The sequence below is a fragment of the Octopus bimaculoides genome, chromosome 3 (assembly GCF_046866305.1).
Source record: "Octopus bimaculoides isolate indiv1 chromosome 3, ASM4686630v1, whole genome shotgun sequence".
Lineage (NCBI taxonomy): Eukaryota > Metazoa > Mollusca > Cephalopoda > Octopoda > Octopodidae > Octopus > Octopus bimaculoides.
Genome location: NC_142930.1, coordinates 84,386,132 through 84,411,448, shown reverse-complemented (window position 1 = coordinate 84,411,448; position 25,317 = coordinate 84,386,132). Strand labels below are relative to the sequence as shown.

Below are 25,317 nucleotides of genomic sequence, written 5' to 3'. Positions count from 1 at the left end.
GCTGGCCTTCATGCCGGTGGCACGTAAAAGCACCCACTACACTCTCGGAGTGGTTGCCATTAGGAAAGGCATCCAGCTGTAGAAACTCTACCAAATCAGATTGGAGCCTGGTGTAGCCATCTGGTTCACCAGTCCTCAGTCAAATCGTCCAACCCATGCTAGCATGGAAAGCGGACGTTAAAAGATGATGATGATGATGATATATAAAAAATTATAAAAAAACTCTGCTTGCGAAGAACTGTTGAGGCAAGTGAATTTGGAATTTGAAATCTGAAATCGTAATCGAACTGAACCTGACAACTGGCACCCATGCCAATCTCTCTTTCTTTGGACACTAAACTCTGCTTGCAAAGACCTGTTGGGGCAAGAGAAATCGAAATCGTAATTGAACCATACTCGTTGACTGGCACCTGCGACAATGGAGCACTAACAGCACTGTCCGAGCTTGTTCATTGCCAGAGCAGCTGTCTGGCTTCTGTGCTAGTGGCCCATAAATAGAACCATTTGAGCGTAATCGTTACTAGCACTTGTGCTGGTGGCACGTTAGAAAATCATTCGAGCGAGATCGTTGCCAGTACCATGTGACTGGCCCTCGTGCAGGTGGCACGTAAAAGCACCCACTACACTCTCGGAGTGGTTGGCGTTAGAAAAGGCATCCAGCTGTAGAAACTGTGCCAGATCAGATTGGAGCCAGTGCAGCCTTCTGGCTTGCCAGTCCTCAGTCAAATCGTCCAACCCATGCTAGCATGGAAAGCGGACGTTAAACGGCAATGATGATGATGATAATTTTATATATATAAATATATATGATGATGCTGATATATATATATATATATATATATATATACACACACACACACACATATATATACACATCATCATCTACTTTTCCATTCTTACATGGGTCAGATGGAATTTGTTGAAGCAGATTTTCTATACAGGTGCATGTGTGGCAAGAAGTTTGCTTCTCAACCACATGGTTCCTTGTTCAGTCCTATTGTGTGGCAACTTGAGCAAGTGTCTTCTACTATAGCCTTGGGTTGACCAAAGCATTGTGAGTGGATTTGGTAGATGGAAACTGAAAGAAGCCCATTGTATATGCTTGTGCTTTTGATTGTTTCCCATGACTGCTTGAGAACCGGTGTTGGGGTATTTACATTCCTATAACTTAGCAGTTCAGCAAATACTAGACTTAAAAAAAACCCTAGCATCAATTTGCTTGATTAAAACCCTTCAAGACGGTGCCTAGCCAAAGTCTAATGACTGAGACAAGCTATAAACAATATGTATGTATATATATATATCATTACAGATATAGGGTAAAAGATTATTAATTTATTAATAATTAATAATTTTTACCAAGTAGTTCGGTATGGAAAAAACCATTATCGGTAAAGAACTTATACAAAAAGTTCTTTTAAAATTATAAACATAATTAAAGGATCAGCAACAGTTGCTTCACCACATACCGAAATTTAGAAATAGCAGTTAAAGTGCTAATTCTACTACTACAATATGTCTCCATCTGTTGGAGACATATTGTAGTAGTAGAATTAGCACTTTAACTGCTATTTCTAAATTTCGGTATGTGGTGAAGCAACTGTTGCTGATCCCTTAATTATGTATGTGTATATATATATAATGCGTATAAGAAGGGATGACCACTAAGTGGACATCTGATATGCTAGAAAGAGGTAATCAACGACACAACCACAAAGAAAAACAATGTTCACCAGAAAAAATTCAGTGTTTGCTAAATTTTTTCTGGAAAACATTATTTTTCTTTGTGGTTGGGTCATTGATGACCTCTTTCTAGCATATCGGATGTCCACTTAGTGGACATCCCTTCTTATATGCGTGTAATACAATTTTTCTGAATTTTCAGATTTTTTATATGCTAGGCCACTGGTTTTAAATTCATGTTAATTAAATTAATATTCAATTTATCACCCTTAGTGTATATATATATATATATATATATATATATATATATATATATATATATATATATATATATATATATATATATATATATATATATATTCCCTTATTGGGATTGTCACATTGAGTTGACAATATACAACAACTTTATATATATATATATATATATATATATATATATATATATATATATATATAGAGAGAGAGAGAGAGAGAGAGAGAGAGGTGAAATAAATATCAGAGATGCTTTGGCTTGTGCAGGAGTTACTCAGAGGTTTTACAAACTCTTCTATATCTAACAGAATGCTGAAAACCCTTCCATATTGCCAGCAGGTGTCTCAGGGTCACAAGTGTTTTGCTCCCTTAGCCTGTACACATCACCTGAGTGAGGCAGTGAGGACTGAACTACTCTTCATCTGTAAAAGGGCTCCACTTGCATTCTCTGATGAACCATAGTTACCTTGAGCTGGTTTCAGCTGTTCTGCCTATCTCCCCGGTGAATTTCTTCAGTTGTCTGAATTCCAGACTTATATTCTGTAGGAAATAGCACCAATCTATCTGGAAAGCCATGGTAGCAACTTCAGTGGAAAATGAGGCTGCATGCTATCCCTTGACAAGGACCTTTTCAACCAAGTCCTGATACTTGTTTCTTTTTTTAGCTGGTGGGAAATATTGAGTTGACCCTCCCAAGACATATATTAGGCAGGAGAACAAGGCTCTAACTTTTGAAGATATTTCATAATTGACGAGATTAATACAAATTGTTCAGTTAAAACATCTGTAAAACCATGTTTGTGGGGAAAAAAATTCTACAGAGTCAATAAGTAGCTTGCTTACAAACCACATGGTTCCGGGTTCAGTCCCACTGCGTGGCACCTTGGGCAAGTGTCTTCTACTATAACCTTGGGCCAACCAAAGCCTTGTGAGTGGATTTGGCCACAGTCAAGTGACTGAAACAAGTAAGAGTAATATTCTAAAGAGGGGGAGTAAAACACAGCAAGGACAACAAGAGGAGAAAAGATAGGTGCATTGTCTGAGCCTTGATGATGATATGTAACGAAATAATTCTGATGAGATGCTTCTTTTTTATGGTGTTTCAGTTAAAGTTTAGAGATGTTTTAGTCCATGTCAGTATATAAAATAGTAACAGCACACGCACACACACACACACACATATGTATATAAAGTGTATGGGTATATAAATACAAATGTGTACATTTAAATTGCATATATTGTAGGTTTTGTTTGTTTACAAGCAAATATAGTCACAACAAATTGAACATTATCTATCACTCTTGTAGGTAGTTAGAGTAAATCCCAGCTGTTTCCTATTGAAGTACATCTAATTATTCCATTATAACAATTCATCGTAACTATGAAACACATGTAATGGTGAATAAATAATACCAAAGGTTTCCAATTTCCTATTTTCTTATGCCATAACTCTGCAAATAATATTTCCATAATTCTCAATTTTAATATCTATCTATCCATTATATATATATATATATATATATATATATATATATATATATATATATACACACACACACATATACACATATGGAGGGGGGGAGGTATGTAAGCAGTGCTTTTAAGAAGTTTGCTTCACACACACATGGTTCCAGATTCAGTACCCTACATGGCACATTGGGAAGTATCTTCTTGTATAGATTTAGGTTGACCAATACTTTGTAGCAAATGGAATTTGGTAGACTGAAACTATGCAGACAACCATCTTAAATCTTTCTCTCTCTCTCTCTCTTTAAATATACACACAGACATCTTTGTGTTTATTTTTTTTTCAACACAACATCACCAGTTAAAATGACAGTCAGTAGAATATAGAACAATAAACTGCACTGTTATAATCAAACAAAAACCTCTGATAGTTGTACTACTCCTGCATGGCTACTGAAGAAAATATACACATACATATATAACTTGTATCAGGCATAACAAAATTTACAATGGATCTTCACTAAAATTATCAACTTGTCATATGTCTCATATGTGAGATACACATACAGTCTCCATCAACCAAATTCTACTCCCAATGCATTGGTCAGCTCGAAGTTATAGTAGAAGATACTATCTGGCATAACTTCAGATGACTAGAGGTTGTTGAAGTGTGATGGTGAGCAACTTCATAGCAATCAGTCAAGTCACCTTTCATTGGATACCACTTAGGATATCTCTAAGTGCAGCAGCAGCATCAACAATTAAATGTCAGCTCAGAATTAACAGCAGCACCAATAAATGTCAACACAGGATTAACTGAGAAGCCATATCTAGAAATCAAGCCAATTCCAACATCACCATTAACCATCCAGTTCTAGGTCACAAGATTTCATTGAGAGTGATGATTCATAAAATGAGATAGGCTACCTTTTGGCCAAGTATCAATTATCCTATTTTACTATCTACCAAATTATACTCACAAGCACTGTGAAGTGAGATCAAACTCAGAACTATGAGATTGTATCCCAAACTTTTTAACCACGGTAATGCCCACATTTATTATCAACTGTATTTCTTTTATTCACATTCATAAAATAAAAAAGCATAAATAACTTCAGAAGAAAGTGAATTCAGGAAGTAAATGAGCCTAACTAAATACTGCAAGGGATGTTCTCAGTCATTTTCTGTATGTCTGTCTGCAGTTATGCATGTGTGTTTGTGCATGCACATGCCCCAGTCTACTCAACACAAAATGAGTATAAGCACCAGGTGTGGGAGACTAGCTTCTCATTCAATGGCAGAGTATTGTACTCTCTCAGGTGTTTAAAAGCAATGGCGACTGGACAAACTTGAGCCTGATGAACCTGTAAGCTCATGACAGACCTATTTATCTTTATCTTTTATATATATTTTCATTTGTTTTTGCATGATTTTCTACATTAGCCTGGGTTAGACAAATATGTTATTAAGAAATTTGTTTCATAGCTGGATGCTCTTTTTCAAGTAGAGGATCTCATATTCCAACAAGCTTGGAATATGAGGATCTCATATTCCAACCAATGCTGCTCTATAAGAAAAAGAACCTGGTATTTTTTTGGCAATGAATAAACAGTAAAAGGTTAATAAAATGTTTTGAAAGCATGATGCAAACATTTATTGACAAGAGAAATGCTAACAAGAAGACTATGCGAATGTCATGACTTTCATATAAGTGAGCAACAGATGTAAACAAATACACAAAACCCACGTGTGTGTGTGTACACATACAACAGGATTGTTTCTTAGTTTCCATCTACTATCAAACCCACTCAGAAGGCTTTGGTTAGCTCAGGGCTGTAGAAGAAGACATTTGCCCAATGTGCAGTGCAATGAGATATATATAAACCTACATAGGCTACTGAAGTTGTGAACTGACTTAGTGTAAGCTGAATTTCTTTTCTAAAACATTAAGTTTGTAAAATATAACTATTTGTTATATAGTTATCTTTAATTCATGTAGAATCCTCTTTGGATTTCTGTTGTCTTTGACATACATAAAGACACACACATATGGCCTTGTAGGTAGTTTTTTCCCCTCATGCTAGCATGGGAGAGATAAGTAAATATTGAATTACAGCTGGATGCCCTTCCTGTAAAGGAAAAACTCTTACACGTTTTTAAAGTAAAGAAGTTTACATTTCATTCACCTTCAAAAGCACAAAGATTGGTTGACAAAGAAATAACAACAAGAATCACATTCCACAGCTCACCACATGTATGAGTGTATTGTATATATTTATGTGTGTGTGTGTGTGTGTATATATATAAATATATATCCCCTATCTCTTGCTCCCCATCCCCTGCACACCTGAAAACCCTCACCCCATACAAAACTCCTAGTTTCTGTCCCCTGCATACCTCATACCTCAAGGTGCCACTTGGCCATCTTATCACTATTTATCTCTTCACAGCCACAATTGATTAATTTCTCACTCTCTCCCAAACGTAAGTAGTCATGTAGCTCATCTTCAACAGGAACCTGCTTTGCTCCATCCCCTTCTCTTACACCTTATCTTTTATCTGCTAGAATAATCCCCCCCCCCCATCCCACCAACCCTGCTCTACCTCCAGGTTTCGTAGGCTTGCAAGCTGCATGGTGACTTCACAAGTGCCAGTGGAATGAGTAAAGCACCCACTACACATTGTAAAGTGGTTGGCATTAGGAAGGGCATCCAGCCATAGAAACCATGCCGAAGCAGACACTGAAGCACAATGCAGTCCTTGGACCCACTGGGTCTTGCCATACATCCAACACATGACGGCATGGAACAGAATGTTAAATGATGATATACATGTACAGATACACACACAGCTTTGTATACATCTGTCTACCAAATTCACTCAAAAGTACTCGTCAGTCTAGGGCTATAGCAGAAGACACTTGGAAATTTTAAAAATTTTATTAGATGAACTTGTCAATGCAAACTCTGACTATCCTCTGACAGGCTTTTAATTAACTTAATAGTTGTTTCTTAACAGAGAAAATAGTAAAGAAAAGAATAGATTAATCTAATCTGTATATATAAAAATGTAATGATAATTCAAGTGATATTTTCAGGACAATTCATTATTGACTTGGTTGAAGTCATTTGATATTTTCAGTATTAAAAGAGAAGAGAGAAAACAATACACACACACACACACACACACACACACACACACACACACACACACACACACACACACACACAAACACAATCATGTCAAAATCAAAACATGGTACACATAGATATTTTGGATTTATTGTTATCATCATAAAGAAATTTGTCATGAGTGCTTATTTCTTGCCAATCTCTTCCTTTACTTCAACCAATGCTGCTCTATAAGAAAAAGAACCTGATATTTTTTTGGTAAAAGGTTAGTAAAATGTTTCAATATCCATACTAATAGACATCTTCAGATTCATAGCTTTGAGATTCTCTCTTGTACGAAAATATATGTTTCAAATAGATTTTTTTTCATAGTTCTAATTAACTTTTAGTTAGTTAATATATGTACACACACCCACAAGCACACTCATGAGAGAGAGATAGAAAAAAAGGCAGACATCAGATGTTAATAAAACACATCTGAAAAGAGATATTTTTTATGTGAAGTAAAAAAATAAAAATAATTTTTGCCTCATCACCATGTATGTGCTTTTAAAAAGCATCTTTACCTTTACTCCATTACAGAAATAAAAATGTCATAATTTTTTTCTAAATGTATTAAGTTAGGAATAATTGAATTTTAAACTGACACAACAATGATTTTACATCAAATTAATTGACACAAAGAAAAAAATTCAACTGTAATAAAAATAAATATATATAAACTGATGAGAAACATACTTTTACCTCATTTGAAACAGTCCTATGATCAGAGTTGCTTTGAATGTCAGCAAAGAATGATCGAACTGGATTTATGCCAGTTGAAATGGTAATAAATATAATTGGAAATATTGAAATGGTTCAATCATGGACAATTAGAGAAAATTAGCTTTCTGAACTTTCTCCTATCCCAGAGATTTTGGTTACATTTCTTGATACACAAAATAGTTGGCAATATGAAATATCAGTATTCTTCAGATAATTGAAAGAGACACCAAAAATAAAATAAGAGATTAAAAAATAGAAAATGCAAATTTTATTTTCCCACTCTGAGGGAATTCAAAGAAAAGAACATTGTGCATGTATATTGAGAAGGAAAACAGTTATGGAAAGATGACTTTTTCTTTTTTTTTTAAGTATAAGCAGAATTAAAAATAGAAAATAGCTAAAATAATAATGATTTTTACTTTGGCCCACTGTCACAAAGTTGCATTCAATGAATAGTCCATTTAATTGGTTACAATACTTAACTGATACTTATTTCAGCAAAATTGTGAGACTGTAAAGTCAACTGCAAAGGGATTCACAGTCACCACATAAAAAAGGATATAATTAAATAAGGTAAAGCATTTGTTAGGCACAATATAATTTCTGCCAACCTTCATTATTAATCATTATTTTTACTATAGGCACGAGATCTGAAATTTTAGGGGAGCAGGCTAGTTGATTAAATAAACTCCAGTGCTCAACTGGTACTTATTTTATCGAGCTGAAAGGGTGAAAGGCAAAGTCAATCTCAGCATAATTTGAACTTGGAATGTAAAGCTGCAAGAAATGCCACAATTCATTTTGTCTGGTATGCTAATGACTCTGCCAGCTCATTACTTAATAATAATAATAATAATGGTTTCAAATCTTGGCAAAAGGGCAGCAATTCTAGGGGAGGGGGTAAGTCGATTACATCGACCTGTGCTCAACTGGTGCTTATTTTCTTACACCCCAAAAGGATGAAAGGCAAAGTTGACCTCAGAGGAATTTGAACTTAATACATGAAAACAGACAAAATGCCACTATGTATTTTGTCTGGCGTGCTAATGATTGTTACTGCTAGCTTGTTACTTAATATTACTTAATATTAATTCCTTTTACTATAGGCACAAGGCCTGAAATTTGGGGGAGGGAGATAGTCAATTACATCGACCCAAGTATTTAACAGGTACTTACTCCATCGACACTGAAAGGATGAAAAGCAAAGTTAACCTCAGGAATTTGAATTCAGAATGTAAAGACAGACAAAATGCTTAGCAGCATTTTGTCTGGCATGCTAATAATTCTGTCAGCTCACAATAGTAATAATCATAATAATAATAATAATCCTTTCTACTAAAAGCACAAGGCCTGGAATTTTGGGAGAAGGGACTAGTTGATTACATTGATCCCTCGGTACATAATTTATCGACCCAAAAGGATGAAAGTAAAGTTGACCTCAGTGGAATTTGAACTCAGAACATAGTAGCAGATGAAATGCTGCAATGCATTTCACCTGGCATGCTAACAATTCTGTCAGCTTGCTGCCTTAATAATAATAATAATGGTTTCAAATTTTTGCCACAAGGGCAGCAATTTTGGAGGAGGGGATGAGTCAATTACATCAACTCCAGTGTTCAACTGATACTTATTTTATTGACCCCGAAAGAATGAAAGGTAAAACTGACCATGGCGGAATTTGAACTCAGAATGTAATGGTAGACGAAATACTGCTAAGCATTTTACCTGGCATGCTAACGATTCTGCCAGCTTATCATCATCATCATTGTTTAACATCACTTTCCATGCTGGCAGGGGTTGGACGGTCTGACTGAGGACTGGCGAGCCAGATGGCTGCACCAGGCTCCAATCTGATCTGGCAGAGTTTCTACATCTGGATGCCTTTCCTAACGCCAACCACTCCGAGAGTGTAGTGGGTACTTTTATGTGCCACTGGCACGAGGGCCAGTCACATGGTACTGGCAATGACCACGCTCAAATGGTGTTTTTTACATGCCACCTGCACAGGAGCCAGTCCAGCAGCACTGGCAACGACCTTGCTCATATGTTTTTCACATGCCACCGGCACAAGTGCCAGTAAGGCGACGCTGGTAACAATCATGCTCGAATGGTGCTTTTTACGTGCTGCCGGCATAGGAGCCAGTCAGAGACCCTGGCAATGATCACGCTCAGATGCCTTAATAATAATAATCGTAATGGTTTCAAACTTTGGCACAAGGTCAACAAGTTCAAGGGACAGGTGAATCATTTACACTGACCCCAGTGCATGACTGGTACTTATTCTATTGGCCTTGAAAAAGATTAAAGGTAAAGTTCACCTTGGCAGAATTTGAACTCAGAACATAAAGATGGGTGAAATGCTACTAAGCATTTCGACCAGAGTGCTAATAATTCTGCCAGCTCGAATAATAATGGTTTCTGACTTAAGCAATTTTGAAGGGAACAGGTGCTGGTACTTTATTTTATCCATCTCAGAAGGATGAAAAGCAAAGTTGATCTTGGTGGGATTTAAACCAAAAGCAAAAAGTTCTGTGTTCAAATACTGCTGAGTGCAACTTTGCTTTTTTATTCTTTCTGGGTTGGTTAAGTAAAGCACTTGTCATGTATGGGAGGGTGGGGGATTGGGAGAAGAGGTAATTGACTAATGCCCTCAACCCAAAATTTCTGGCCTAAAAATAATTATTATAGGTGGCAGAAATATTACAGCCTTGAACAAAATGCTTTGCAGTATTTGTTCCAGCTCTCTATGTTCCGAGTTCAAATCCAGCTGAGGTCAACTTTGCCTTTTGTCCTTTTAGGGGTCAATAAAATAAAGTACAATCAAGTATTAGGGTCAATGGTATCAACTAAATGCCCCCTGTTAAAATTGCTGACTGTTCCAAAATTAGAAAAAAAAGTATTATTATTATTATTATTATTATTATCATTATTATTATTATTAACATTAACATTTTTAACATAAATTTGAAGTTTGGTTATTTTAGTTGAATGATGCCTTTCAGTTTTGATTGATTAGTTAAAACAAGGTTGTAACTCTAATAGTAATAATAATGACTTCTGATATCAGTAAAAGATCACACATTTTAAAGAATGGTTACAGTTAATGAAATCAACACAAGTATACAACTAGCACCTAACTTAAACAACACCAGAAGGTATGAATGGTGAAGTCAACTTCAACAAAAACTTAACTAGAAATGTAAGGGGACATAAGTGAATACTGCAAGACATTTAGACGGGCATTCTGCTCTTTATATAATCTTTTTGCATTGGATCAGGGTATTAAATTTCTAGTCAATGAAATCAACTTCCAGTCTATAACTATTACTTTATTTTATCAATCCTAAAAGGATGAAAGGCAAAGTTGATGTTGGCAGGGTCTGAACTCAGAATGCAAAGAGCCAAATCAAATAATGCAAGACATTTTTATGACATGCTAGTGATTCTTATAATTCATCTCTTATAATGATGATGGTTTCAAATATTGGCACAAGGTCAGTAAACTTAGCAGGAGAGTTAGATTGAATATATCAAGCCCAAAAGGATGAAAGGCAAAGTTGACCTCAGTAGAGTTTGAATTCAGAATGTAGAGAGCAGGAAGTATTGCTGCTAAGTATCTTTTTTATTGACAAACAAATACTGAAAAGCATTTTGTTCAATGCACTAATGTTTTGGCCAATCCATCACCTTCAAAATAATGGTTTCTAATTTAGGCATGATGCCTGTAATTTTTGAAAAGAGGCAATTGGTAGATACCATCAATCCATATGGATCGCTGGTTCTTTGCTCAAGACCAGCTACTTCAGTGGTATGATAAAAAGTTGTTGTTTGGCCTCAGGCATAATTTGACCAAGCAGACTTATGACCAAAGACAGTTTTTTTGGGGTGTTTCTTTTTTTTAATATAGCAATCTGAAAAGATAAAGTGTAATTTGTGTGGTATTTTGAAGCTTTTTGTTGCCATTCAAGAAACCATGCACAAATTTGTAATCTAGTTTCTTATATACATGTTTGAGAAGGATGAGAAATTGAGTAGTTCATATCTTCCATAACAATGTAGATAAAGTGAAATGGTATAAATTTAGAATCAAAACTGAATGGCACACTTGGTTTGTCAAGAACTTACCATTGCATTGTAACACTCACCACAAGCATAATGTTTCACTTAAACTTGAAGACTTAAGAATGCAGGGTATGAGAAACAAAGTTCATGCCTTTCCCAAAGGCATTAGTGACATAGTTGCTTCAATTTCAATCAGGGATTGAAACCAAACCACTGAGTTCACCAAAAACTTACCACCACATTACTGTATCCACCAGGTTGACAATCATAATAATAGCAATAACAACAATAATCAAAATTGTAACAACAATAACAATAATAATAATTTCGTAGAATAGGCATGAGGCCAGAAATTTTGGGGGTAGGGACCAGTTAATTATATTGAACTCAGTACCTGGCTGGCAGTTTATCAATCCAGGATGGATGAAAGACAAAGTAAACTTTGGCAGGATTTCAGCTCAGAATATAAAGGGATGCAGCTAAATACTATAAAGTATTTTGTATAGTAATCTACAAAATCTGTGATGTGCCACCCTCAAATATTAATAAAAAATAATGCTAACTTCATTATCTTGCCATATTGGGGCAACAAAGACAATTTCACAACATTGCAACAATGGTAACATTAGTTTTAATAACAAGAGAACACTAAAAATAAAGAGAACATACAATGCGACTGCAATATGAAAATGATAGTCTGGTTTCATCTTGAAGCACCATAGAACTTAATGTTCTGGATAAAATTATATATATACATAATTGAATTTTTTCAGCCAGCAACAAATATTTTTTTATTATTTCCCCTTCACAACTCAGTTTAGGATTACAAAAATGTTTCATTGAAAGAGGACTGGACATATAAATATATATGTACACATTTGTATATGTGTGTGTGTGTGTGTGTGTGTGTGTGTGTGTGTATACATAAATGCACATGTGTGTGTGTGTGTGTTTGTGTATCAGTTTTTTAGTCTAAAAATTTTAAACCAATTTAAATAGTAGTGTATATATAAAAATGGTTACTTTCTTATCCAAAATTAAGTAATTTAAAAAATAGCAAAACACTAACCCTTTATTATTATTATTATTATTATCATCATCATTATTATTATTATCAAATATTCCTCTCTCCAAAATAAATAAATAAATATAATAAATGTAATAAATAAACAGAAACCCATAGCTATAGTAGGCATTTGAAATAAAATTGAGATTTCATATTCCGTTACTCACGTGGAAAATTTTGAGGGTATCCTTTCATACGCTCTGCAGAAGAAGAAAATCAATAGTTGAGCCAAGTGCTCTGATCTAACACTAATTTATCAGTGGAGAGGTGAACTTAAAACTAGTTTAGGTCAAGATGTAGGGGTGGTGGGAGTTAGAGTCAGTATCCAAAAGAATGTCACATGTGTCGTGTCAGGTCATGTTAAGCTGCATTCATCACATCTGAGCAGTTTTCAGTTTTAGGAGTGAGTACCAGTCACTGAATAAATATGACTATTACACACTATTTCGGTAATTCAGGGCTATTATTATATATGTAACACAAACAAACAAATTGAATGTAAATAAAATAGATCTTTCCATTTAGCAATTTCTGTTTTAACTTTCAAATGTAATGAACACATATCTCACATTAGAACCAAACTTTATTTGATTACGTTTGACATTTAAAATATTAACAACATCAACAGCTTATTGTTTATACATTTCCCCTTTGATTTCATTTATTACAACACCTTTTTATAAAATATAAAGTTTAAATACATAAAAATAAAACAGACAAAAAGAGAAACTCATAATCCCATAGCATCATGAAAGATGCTATAGATTTTACTTTTGAGGGTCTGAAGGAAATTAGTGATACATTCTTGGGCAAGCAGAATTATAGCCTCAAATTACATAGAATTAATATTTGAAAACTCGTTCAGTGAGTAAGACTTATGAAGTTTAACCCTTTTGATACCAACTCACTTGAAACTACCCTTCTGCCTATGAAACAAATTCAGTTGTAAAGTGATCTAAATTAAAAACCTATCAGAATTTCATATCATGTTCCAAACACCAGCTTAATAATGATTTCAAATTTTGGCACAACGCCAGCAAGTTTGGGGGAGGGAATAAGTTGATTACATCAACCCCAGTGCTAGACTAGTACTTATTTCATTAACCCTGAAATGATGAAAAGCAAAGTTAGCCTTGGCAGAATTTGAACTTGGAACATGAAAACAGATGAAACGTCACTAAGCATTTCACCTGGCATGTTAATGATTCTGTCAGTTCACAAGCTTAATAGTGACAGTTATTTTACTAAATTCTTCAATATTTTCAAAATTGAATTAAACAAATGTGGTGTATTTCAATATTGATATGGTAACAAAAGGGTTAAATGAGATAGCCAAGCTTAAAAAAATGTTCCTGTCTAAAATAGAAATATAATGGTCATTTACATAATGGTACGCAAATCAATATGAATCAACAAATGTGATTTCCATCTATTTTTTTCAGTTTTACAGCTAGACTATGTTTCAATTACCTTAATCTCCAACTCTCAGCAAGTGTCTTATTCTTGAATCTCTAAATAGTATCAAACTGAATTTGGTCATGGAACCTTCATTTCTAAACTAATAGCAGATTTGTGTTAGTGACATAGTGGACAAGGGTGTTACCATCTTTAGTTTAGAAATAGAGGTTCCTAGTTTGAATCCACCTTAGTATTATGTACAAATCCAAAAGGTAGACACCCGGCAATGATCAGAGATGAAAGTGATCAAAATTTAGTATAGATGTAAATATTGTATCTTTCAAACAAAAATATGGGATTCAGAGTTTTAAAAAAATTCTCATCACAAATGGGTAATCATGCATATGTATAAATATGTGTGTGTGCGTGTGTGTGTATATGACGGATTCAGAAAACCATGCAGCTATCACAGTAAGCTCCTCATACAGACTCGGCTATTAGTCCACATAATAATCAATTACAAAGAAGTGTAATGTTAAGTATCCATGTAACTGAAAATCAAGAAAATATTATCAATAAAATTATTCTCTGAGAAGTACATAAAAACAAAGCCAGAAGGTATGAGTGAAGAAGATAGATTTATTTAATCATGTGAGTTCCATAGGATTATGCCATTTCACAACCTTCATGTAGTATTAATTTCAATATACAAGGAATTATGGATACATGTCTGCATTCATGTGTGCTCAGCATTATACAATCATCATCATCATCATCATCATCGTTTAACGTCCGCTTTCCATGCTAGCATGGGTTGGACGATTTGACTGAGGACTGGTGAAACCGGATGGCAACACCAGGCTCCAGTCTAATTTGGCAGAGTTTCTACAGCTGGATGCCCTTCCTAACGCCAACCACTCAGAGAGTGTAGTGGGTGCTTTTATGTGTCACCCGCACGAAAACGGCCACGCTCGAAATGGTGTCTTTTATGTGCCACCCGCACAAGCCAGTCCAGGGGCACTGGCAACGATCTCGCTCGAAAATCCTATGGGAGCCAGTCAGGCGGTACTGGCAACGGCCACGCTCAAAATGGTGCATCTCGGGTCTTCTCACGCACAGCACATTTCCAAAGGTCTCGGTCAGTAGTCATCGCCTCGGTGAGACCCAATTTACGAAGGTCTTGCCTCACCACCTCAGCCCAGGTCTTCCTGGGCCTACCTCTTCCACGGGTTCCCTCAACTGTTAGGGTGTGGCACTTTTTTACGCAGCTATCCTCATCCATTCTCACCACATGTCCATACCAGTGCAATCGTCTCTCTTGCACACCATAACTGATGCTTCTAATGTTCAGCTTTTCTCTCAAGATACTTACACTCTGACGGGTATTCACATTGACATTACACATCCAACGGAGCATACTGGCTTCATTCCTTGCGAGCTTACGTATGTCCTCAGTAGTTACAGCCCATGTTTCACTGCCATGTAGCATGGCTGTTCGTACGCATGCGTCATACAGTCTGCCTTTTACTCTGAGTGAGAGTCCCTTTGTCGCCAGCAGGGGTAAGAGCTCTCTAAACTTTGCCCAGGCTATTCTTATTCTAGCAGCTATACTTTCAGTGCACCCACCCCCTAATATTCACAAAATCAAGGCAAATAAAGAAAACAAGCTCATCAGATCACCAAAACATCATGACTACTACAACAAAAGTCCAACTCTAAATCTACAAAAATTCTTCCTGTATGTATGTATACATATATGTTGAACAGTGAGAATGAGTGCTCAACACTATATTGGTGGATAAAGATTCTTTATTTGTGTATTAAGGCTAACATTGCTTTCGTGTTAAGAAATTATCTTAATATTGTAATAATTTTTCAAGTCACTCACATGTTTTAATCCAAAATAGAAACAAACACCAATTTCTCCATGTGATCAGCTTGAAAAATTGTTAAGATATTAAGATATTCTCTTAAATGAATATATATATATATATATATATATATATATATATATATATATATATATCAGGTCATCACCTAAGTTCTGTCAGAATTTTGAATAAAGAAAACAAGTGATCAAATGTTATATTTAATTGAAATTTAATCATCAATGTACTTTCCCTGATTATCTATGACTTCCTTCCATCTATTTACAAGCTTTTTAATCCCATCAATGCAAAACTCTTTTGGTTTCAAAGCAAAGAACTCTGAAATGTCGCTTTCGACCTCCTCCTGGCTTGCGAAAGTTAAGTTCTCCAAATGATTCTGTAAACTACGAAACAAATGGTAGTCTGAAGGAGCAAGGTCGGGAGAATAAGGTGGATGAGGAATTTTTTCCCAACCAAGCTCTTTGATCTTCTGTGAGGTGATCTTTGCAGTGTGGGATCGTGTATTGTCCTGATGAAACATCACTCCTTTTCAATTCACTAAAGTGGGTCTTTTTTTCTTCAAAGCTTTGTTCAACCGCTCTAATTGTTGACAGTAGACTTGAGCATTGATTGTGGCATTAGGTGGTAACAATTCAAAGTGAATTACTCCTTTGCAATCTTACCAGATAGAGAGAAGAACCTTTTTCCCATGAAGTTCCCTTCTCGGTTGTGGTTGAGCTTTTTCCCTTTTACCAAGCCACTGTCTTTTCAATTTTATTACCATATAGTAAAAATATTAATCACCTACAAATTCTCCAAAACCACCTCATTTATACTGATAGGGAATTAGCTTCTTAGAAAGCCACACCATGTTCTACTTCACTGGAGTTTGCTTGTATGGGAGGCAAGTGATTCATTGCTTGACTGATTCCTATTTCCATTCCCCCTTTGACTGTTGAAATGTTCAAATTTTTTCCTGGTTTCTCTTGACAAATTCATTATGACAATGGACTAATAAGTAGATAATAATGTTTTTGGTGAGTCTTTTGATACAGGTGTAGTACATAACTACCTATTCCATTTTCTTCACCCAGACTTATCGCGTAATTAGCAACTTTTGTTGCTATATACTGGAGTTGTACAACAGTTGTCATCTTATTGGAATTCCTATTTAATTCGATATGAGATGAAGTGTAGTGAATACATTGATTAACAAACTTAATTGTTTGATTACCTTCTCCTTTGTGTTATCAATACAAGTGTTTTCTATGCTTGAAGCTAACCAACTGTCTGCACCACAAGCATATTGAATTTCACTACTCAATTAAATTATATATAAATTATATATGATGGGCTTCCACACAATTTCCATCTACCAAGGTTCTTTTTTGTGTTTCACAAGAGTTACCAAAGTGAAATCAAATACATACTGAGTTTCAAGGTGTGGGCTATGGTCTAGTCACCTGTATTATAAATCAGGTGGTTCACAAAGGAGTCGTACCCAATGACTGGTGTAGCAGCACCATAGTCAACTGCTACAGAGGTAAAGGTGATGCCTTAGACAGAAATAATTACAGAAGTATCAAATTGTTGGATCAGGTGATGAAAGTTATGGAGAGAGTCATAGCCCAACTAATTAGGGAGAGAGTTAGTTTAGATGAGATGCAGTTTGATTTTGTGCCAGGGAGAGCAAAAATGATGCTATATTTCTGGTAAGGAAACTGTAGGAGAAATACCTAACCAAAGATAAACCCCTGTACTTGGCTTTTGCTGACTTGGAGAAAGCTTTTGACAGAAACCTCGATCTCTTATCTGGTGGTCAATGTAGAAATTAGGGATAGATGAGTTGTTGGTGAGAGCCGTACAAGCCTTGTACAGGGACGCTACCAGTAAGACGAGAGTGGGCAATGAGGACAGCAAAGAATTCAGGATACAAGTAGGGGTTCACCAAAGATCAGTGCTCAGCCCCTTCTTGTTCATCGCAGTCCTCCAGGCAATAACAGAGGAGTTCAAGACAGGCTGCACCTGGGAGCTCCTCTATGCTGATGACTTTGCTCTTATAGCTGAATCACTACCTGAACTAGACAAATAGATAGCTTCCATTATCTACATGACCAAGTTAGTAGTGGAGGTGGATGCTCCAAGAGCGTAGCTATGAGAATTAGATTAGGCTGGGCAAAGTTTAGAGAGATCCTACCCCTGCTGGCAACAAAGGGCCTCTCTCTCAGAGTAAAAGGCAGATTGTTTGATGCCTCTGTGTGAACAGCTATTTTGCATGGCAGTGAAACATAGGCTATGATAGCCGAGGACATGTGTAGGCTTGAAAGAAATGAAACTTGTATGCTTTGCTGAATGTGCAATGTCAGTGTGCATGTTCAACAGAGTGTAGGCATCTTGAGAGAAAAGTTAGGCATAAGAGGAATCAAATATGGTGTGCAAGATAGATGACTGCTCTGGTGTGGTCATGTGATGCATATGGATGAGGACAGCTGTGTAAAGAAGTGCCGATCTCTAAGTGTGGAGGGAAGCTGTGGTAGAGGTAGACCCAGGAAGACATGGGACAAGGTGGTGGAGCATGATTTTTGAACTTTGAGCCTCACAGAGGCAATGACTGGTGACCGAGACCTTTGGCGATGTGCTGTGCTTGAGAGGAGCCATCAGACCAAGTCCACCCGTGCTGGTGGCATGTAAAGAACATCTTTTGAATGTTGGGCCACGCGGAGACAAAGTGGCTGAGTTCCTTTCAAGCATTGGGCCTCAGGGAGATAAAGTGACTGAGTTCCGTTTAAGTGTTGGGCCTCACAGAAGCAAGGAGGCTGAGTACTTTTCGAGTGTTGGACCTCACGGAGGCAATGAGTAAGACCTTTGGCATTATGTTGTGCTTGAGAAGAAGACCCATCAAGCTGAGCAAAATCACACTCGTGGCAGATACCAGTGTCATGCAAATTGGCACCCATGCCAGTGGCACGTAAACGCACCACAGTGTCATGCAAATGGCACTCGTGCTGGTGGCACATAAAAGCACCCATTATACTCTTAGAGTGGTTGGCATTAGGAAGGGCATCCAGCCATAGAAAACCATGCCAAATCAGACTGGAGTCTGATATAGCCTTCCAGCATGCCAGTCCAGTCAAACCATCCAACCCATGCCTGTATGGACAATAGATTTTAAATGATGATGATGATGATGATAATGACTGTAGCATTTTTAGATAATCAACGTGAAGCTTTCTTCATTATCCCTGATTGGCTGTTCCATGCATTGAGATTGAACCTAAGCCCACATGGCTGCAAAAGCTTCTTAACCACATAGCCACACCTGCGCCTATTTGATTGCTTAAAAACAAACGAATAAACAAACATAAAAAAAAACAATAATATAGTAGTAATTACACTTTGAAGAAAAATTAAAAAGGATAGGAAGGCAATAGATGGAAAACATTTGATCAAAGGTTTGCCTAATCAGAGTTGATGTGGCACTAAACTGGGGCCATTATATGTTTACATACATTGTTGGTTCAAAATATACAGACTTACTCTACACTGCATTATAGCATGAAATCAAAACATTCAACACTCCTTGCTTCATGGTTGACCTACCAGAAATAGTGGCACAATCTCCCTCAAATATTCTAGACCACTTTAATAATAAATTACTGGTATATTAACGGTGTTTTGTTATGGTACTATAATGTACTATGGAATAAATCTATGAATTTTTAGCCATCACTATTGTGCATATAGATGTAAATAACTTGCCTTCACATGCAATATCTTCATAGCTGGGTCAGATGTACTCATTCTGAAAGAAAATGCCACCACAGTGGCTATAAGAGGACTATCGCATTGCATAGGCATCTGCCCCTTCTATCATCCATCCCTTCTTGTTTTCCCTTCGCTACTAGCTCACCCCCACAAACAAATTTACTTATTCACCATGTGACAGGGCGCTCCCTTTCTGTTTTTTCTTGCTTACTCGTCTGTTTTTTCTGTTCTGTTTGTTCATTCATCATGTGTCTCCTCATTCGTTTCCAACCCCATGCTGGCCACGCACCCCTGACGGCGGTGGAGGCTCTTCTTGCCAACTTCCCATCTGTTTCTAGGTTCACTTCATTGCCATGTACAGTGGTGGCCACCTCGAAAGGGCAGATTGTACCATTCGTAAGAAGAGACTCAATAGATTGCAGTGTGGTAGCTGCTCTACTAAGTACGTCACTCTGAACAGCAAGTCGAATCATATGCAAGCGATCCTTTTCGTCTCGATCTCTTCGAATGAGTCAGGTGGGAAGTCAACAACAACAATGGCGAGGCTGCCGAAGTCCTAAAATGGCAATTCCACCAGTGATGCTGCCACTCACTACACGAACAAGATGGGCAGATGGCGAATGCCAAACTAAGGCATGCACCTTGAGATTGAGACACTTTTGGAAAACAACTTGGATTCGGCTGTGGTTCTGGCTTAGAGGCGGTCAGCCGTTATCGCTCAGAGGCAGCCTGGCACCACTGCTCTATCGAGCAAGCACGCAAACTGTTGCTTTGATCCCATGGTTTCTCTCATACTGGACAGGATAACCGTAGCCGGGTTGATGTTGTCGACTCGTGCCTAAGGTTGGTGGAAGCGACGGACGATGCTTGAGTGCGCTGCCACACACCGAACTGCAACATGACTCAGGGCGCCACATATGCGCGATGCATCAGTAGGATGTAATCAACTAGTCCCCTCTCCCAAAATTTCAGGCCTTGTGCCTTTAGTAGAAAGGATTAGTGAGCTGGCAGAATTGTTAGCATGCTGGACGAAACGCTTAGCGGTATTTTACCCATCGCTACATTTTGAGTTCAAATTCTGCCAAGGTTGACTTTGCCTTTTATCCTTTCAGGGTCGATAAATTAAGTACCATTTGAGTACCGGGGTCAATGTGATCGACTTATCCCCTCCCCCAAAATTTCAGGCCTTGTGTCTACAGTAGAAAGAATTGTTATTATAGTAAATTGTGTGATATATTCATTTGAAACAATTTGCTATAAATTCTTAAGTTAGTGAATATCCTAGTGATTAATGCCGATGAAATTTATTCTGCTAATGAGCAGCTTACTCAAAAAGCATCTAAGGAAATTATTCATCAGTACCGTTTTTCCTGCTGCAGCCAACTACATTCACTCCCTTTCCTCCTTCTCTATGATTTTTCCTATCACAGTGCATATGTGAGAAAGGCTCCTTGCCTGCCACTAAGTCTAGTATGTGCACTGATCCTACACTTCTTATATCATCTCTTTCTTTTACTCTCTCCTTCTCCCTATAAATGTAAAGTGTGACTGGCGAAATCAACCAAGAAGCAACAAACTAACATTTATGTCGGCTATTCTTATATAGAGATAATTATATGTGAATCTCAACAGCAACTGAGCAATCTCTTTAACTATCTAAAGAGATATTGCTCATAATAATAATTGAACTAGCTGCTAAGAATGTGTTATTTTATGTCAATTGGCTAATCTGATTTCCCAAAACACCTACTGATAGCAGTCTGATCACCTACTTTCTGCTTATGTAAAACGGTATAAAAGATAAGTTGTTTACATCTGTCTACATTGCCAAAGCTGGTTAAAAATCAACAGATATATTCTGTAGTACATCATAGAAAAACACTGTTAAGGCATCAATAATGAATCAAGAAATTAACAATCTTTTACTTTATTCCTTTTTGAAAATGGCTAATATGACTTCCCAGATGCATTGTGTGTGTGTATGTGTGTGCATTTCAATTGTACATCTTTCTACTTTGGAGAACAGAGCTATTCTTGTTAACACAAATAGAAGACAACTAACAGAGGATAATTAGGAATCATTAAGCAGTCCTAATCATTAATAGATAATGTTGAAAATGGAATAACACACGAATTGCTAAGTAGTTCTTTGTATGCGTCCTAAGTTTTGATTTAAAGTTGGTGATAAATCATTTGAAGAAAATCAAAAGAAATCCTATAGCAGCTATGAAACAAACTGAAAAATTACTAAATACAAAAAGGATGAATGCAAGCACATACATACAAAATTAAAAAAATTAAAATTAAATTAACTTTACTCATAATAAAGAACAGTCTGGAAAGTGAGCAGAAAGGGATCTAGGAGAAACCAAATTAAAAAATGAGTACAGAAAACATGCAGTGGGACCTCTTGCAGACTAGCAGGAAACCAGGAATTTAGATACATATGTCTAAGGACAGGTAATAGTAGGTGTATTACTAACTTTGAAACAAAATTTCTCTGTGAGGAAATGGCAGACTGAATGAAGTATGATATTGCATGAGAACATTCAAGTATTGAATGTGAAAGATGTATGAAGAATAGAGAGATATAAGCAGTAATCAAAGCGGTTACTTAGTGTTAACATACATGCAAAGTACAAATGAACTGAGAAAGATGCTGGATATTAAAACCACATTGACCAATATATGTGAACGATGTGACTGTATTGGTATTGATATGTAATACAAATAGATGATGCATACTAGGTAGGAATATGTTGTAAGGTGAAGAGGAAGAGCATTCATAGTAGAGGCAAAGAAAAAGAAGACACGAGAAGTGGCAAGTTCTGAGAATGTGTTGAGGCTTGCAGACAAAATGAAAAGTCAAAAGAATGTCAGCAAGAAAAAGTTGTTAAAATAATGATGTTGCTGTTATTTCTGACAATGATCATCAACATAACTGATCTAATATTAGTCTGTCTATCACTATTTGCCACTATTCCTCATTTCTTTGATAAGACTTAAGCCAATAAGTTCAAACCTGCTAAACATTTTATGTGGATAAAGACTAATTAAATATTAGTCTTGATTACTTTTAGAAATTTGGTTATGCTTATATATATATAACATTTTTAAGACATCATAAATATATTTGAAAATTACTTTAAAAGAGGAATTGAAATCAAGGAACAGGATCATTTTTATAATATGTTTTGAATACATACTTCAAAATTGAGATTTCCTTTGTTTTCAGGTTATTTCCTCATAGGTCCTGCTTGTTTTTTTTTGGTTTTTTTTTGGCTTAGTATCACATTTAATAGGAATAATGGCATATCAGATACTTAAAAATTAGAGAATTCCACTTATCTGAAATAAAAATTTTATACCCTAGAAAGCATACCATGTATTATTAGATCTGTAAAGTGTAAGAGACAGTTCAGGACTGTATTTTCCACAAGTGGTGCATATTAGTAAAATATAAGGAAACATTTCACTAGAACCAGTCATATGTCATGACACACACACAAGACATAGAAAAAGTAAATGACACTAAATACAAAAACAGTTTATAGCACTAAAAAATTAAGAACATTAAAACTGATGGCTAAAAAAAGAAAAAATACAAGATCAGTAAGTTCATGGTTAAGTGCTTATGTCTTCTTTATAAGATTTCAGGAAACAAAAACATGTATATTGTGACTTAAAAAGGAGGTTGAAATAAAAAATAATTATTACTGCTACATGCACTGTATGAGTGGAACTTGAAAGAAAAACAAGCTCAAATAAGATTGCCAGAGAGAAATTCTATATCATAAACCAAATTTTAATCCAAGGATACATTCTAAAGCAGAAACCATGATTTCTTATGATAATCTCAGAAACTAATGAATTAAGTCAATTAAAAAATATAAGCTACTCTTTTTGTACAACACAAAAGAAGAAAAGAAAAACAAGTTGAGACAAAGAAATTCCTCAACTGATACTCCTAGTTTCGTAATAATTTTGCTACAAAATAATGCCTGATAACATGATCTTTATTATATGAATTAATGGTTTAGTAAATCAGCAGAGGAAAAAAGAAAACAAAATGGAAGTGATGGAAAGAAGCAAATTTTAGAAAGCTGTTCCATATGAACCAATGAAGATGACAATAATAAGCAAAAACCTGTGTACCATTAATAAAAAATAAATGTATTAATTTCTGAGGTACTAAATACAGAACAAATAATGTCATTAAACATCAGAACATCATCTGTATTGGTATTTTTTTAATATTTCTGTGAAATAAAGAAAAGAACTGTAAAATGTTCAATATAAAGTTCAGATATCTAACAGAGAGAAAATATATACAAGGGAATTGTTAAAAAAATTGAAATGACAAATTTTTAGAGATAAATGAAACACTTACCAGCTTGTTGAGGACATATTGCAGAAGTGGTCCCTTGCATGGCTAAATTCTGCAAAGCATTTATTGGATCCTGCATGGTCTGAGATTGCTGTTGAGCTTGCTGAGGTGACTGGCCAGGAGCAAGGCTCTGTGGAGGTATGCCCTGAGGAGGTATCCCTTGGTTTACTGCATCAGATGCAGTTTGTTTACCTTTCTTAGCTGAAAGACATCAAGAAAAAAATTAAATAACTAAATTATAATTCATTGACAATTCCCAAACTTAAAATCATTATAGATATTACAAAAAGCAGTTCTGAAATTAGGTAAGACTCAAAAGCACAAAAATAAAATCAGCACTACATAGTGTGTTGTAGTTTGCAAACAAGTCTACCAGGTGCACATTTGTCTTTTTTCACACAGTCTTACTGATATGTTTAGTGGAGGTGCAATGGCCCAGTGGTTAGGGTAGCGGACCCGCGGTCATAGGATCGCGGTTTCAATTCTCAGACCAGGCGTTGTGAGTGTTTATTGAGCGAAAACACCTAAAGCTCCATGAGGCTCTGGCAGGGGATGGTGGTGAACCCAGCTGTACTCTTTCACCACAACTTTCTCTCACTCTTACTTCTTGTTTCTGTTGTGCCTGTAATTCAAAGGGTCGGCCTTGTCACACTGTGTCACGCTGAATATCCCCGAGAACTACATTATGGGTACACGTATTTGTAGAGTGCTCAGCCACTTGCACGTTAATTTCACGAGCAGGCTGTTCCGTTGATCGGATCAACTGGAACTCTCAACATCGTGAGCAACGGAGTGCCAACAAAAACTGATATGTTTGATTGTTTTATAAGGGACAGACTATATCAAGCATGTATATAAAGGTTTCATAGAAGTGAGACTTCAACTGGACAGAAGGAATCTGAGTAATGCTAAATTAGCATTACCATGTTAACTTATTAGAAAAGCTGAGTGAAAGAGATTGAAGAAGGCAACAGGATGAAACAGGTCTTGAGAAATGTATACAGAAGAGACAACACTAATTTTATGAAGATATAATATGGAAAGATACATGTTAATTGAAAATAAGTTGAGTTAGGGTTGGAAGAATACATAGAGTAGACATGGGTTCAGGAAATTTGGGAAGATGTAATTAGTTTAGACCTTACTTTTTCTTTTTATATTTGCCAAGTGTGGAGGAAAGAGTAGTGTCTAAGGCCTTTGCAGGCCCTCATAGGCTGATGAGACTGATGCAAGAGAGACATGATCAGATGGAAATCCATCAGATTAATGTTTTGAGGAGGAAAGATTGAGTATAGTGGTTATTGTGGAACCTATTGGGGGTTAACACAACATGGGAGTTGAAAGGAAGACAGACAAGTTAGGAATGTCCAAATGAAAGTGGCAAAAAAGCAACTAACTCCAAGGAGCAGAAACCATACTAGTAGGAGTAGAAAAGGTTTAGAAATGAAACAGCACAGCAGTGGGCCAGAGGCT

General features: G+C 36.2%; 1 protein-coding gene across 4 annotated transcripts in view; it reads right to left on the bottom strand.

Moving 5' to 3' along the window:
* The window catches only part of LOC106872996 (mediator of RNA polymerase II transcription subunit 15), an 87,724-nt gene that overhangs the window by 26,524 nt on the left and 35,883 nt on the right, over positions 1-25,317 (bottom strand). For 2 of the 4 annotated variants that reach the window (XM_014920190.3, XM_014920192.3), the window contains 2 exons: positions 23,848-24,045; positions 12,594-12,626 (listed from right to left, as the gene is read on the bottom strand). In XM_014920190.3, coding sequence (XP_014775676.1) covers positions 12,594-12,626; positions 23,848-24,045 — 231 coding nt within the window. The remainder of the gene's footprint in view (positions 1-12,593; positions 12,627-23,847; positions 24,046-25,317) is intronic. The other 2 variants (XM_014920191.3, XM_089349344.1) reach the window with 1 other exon arrangement.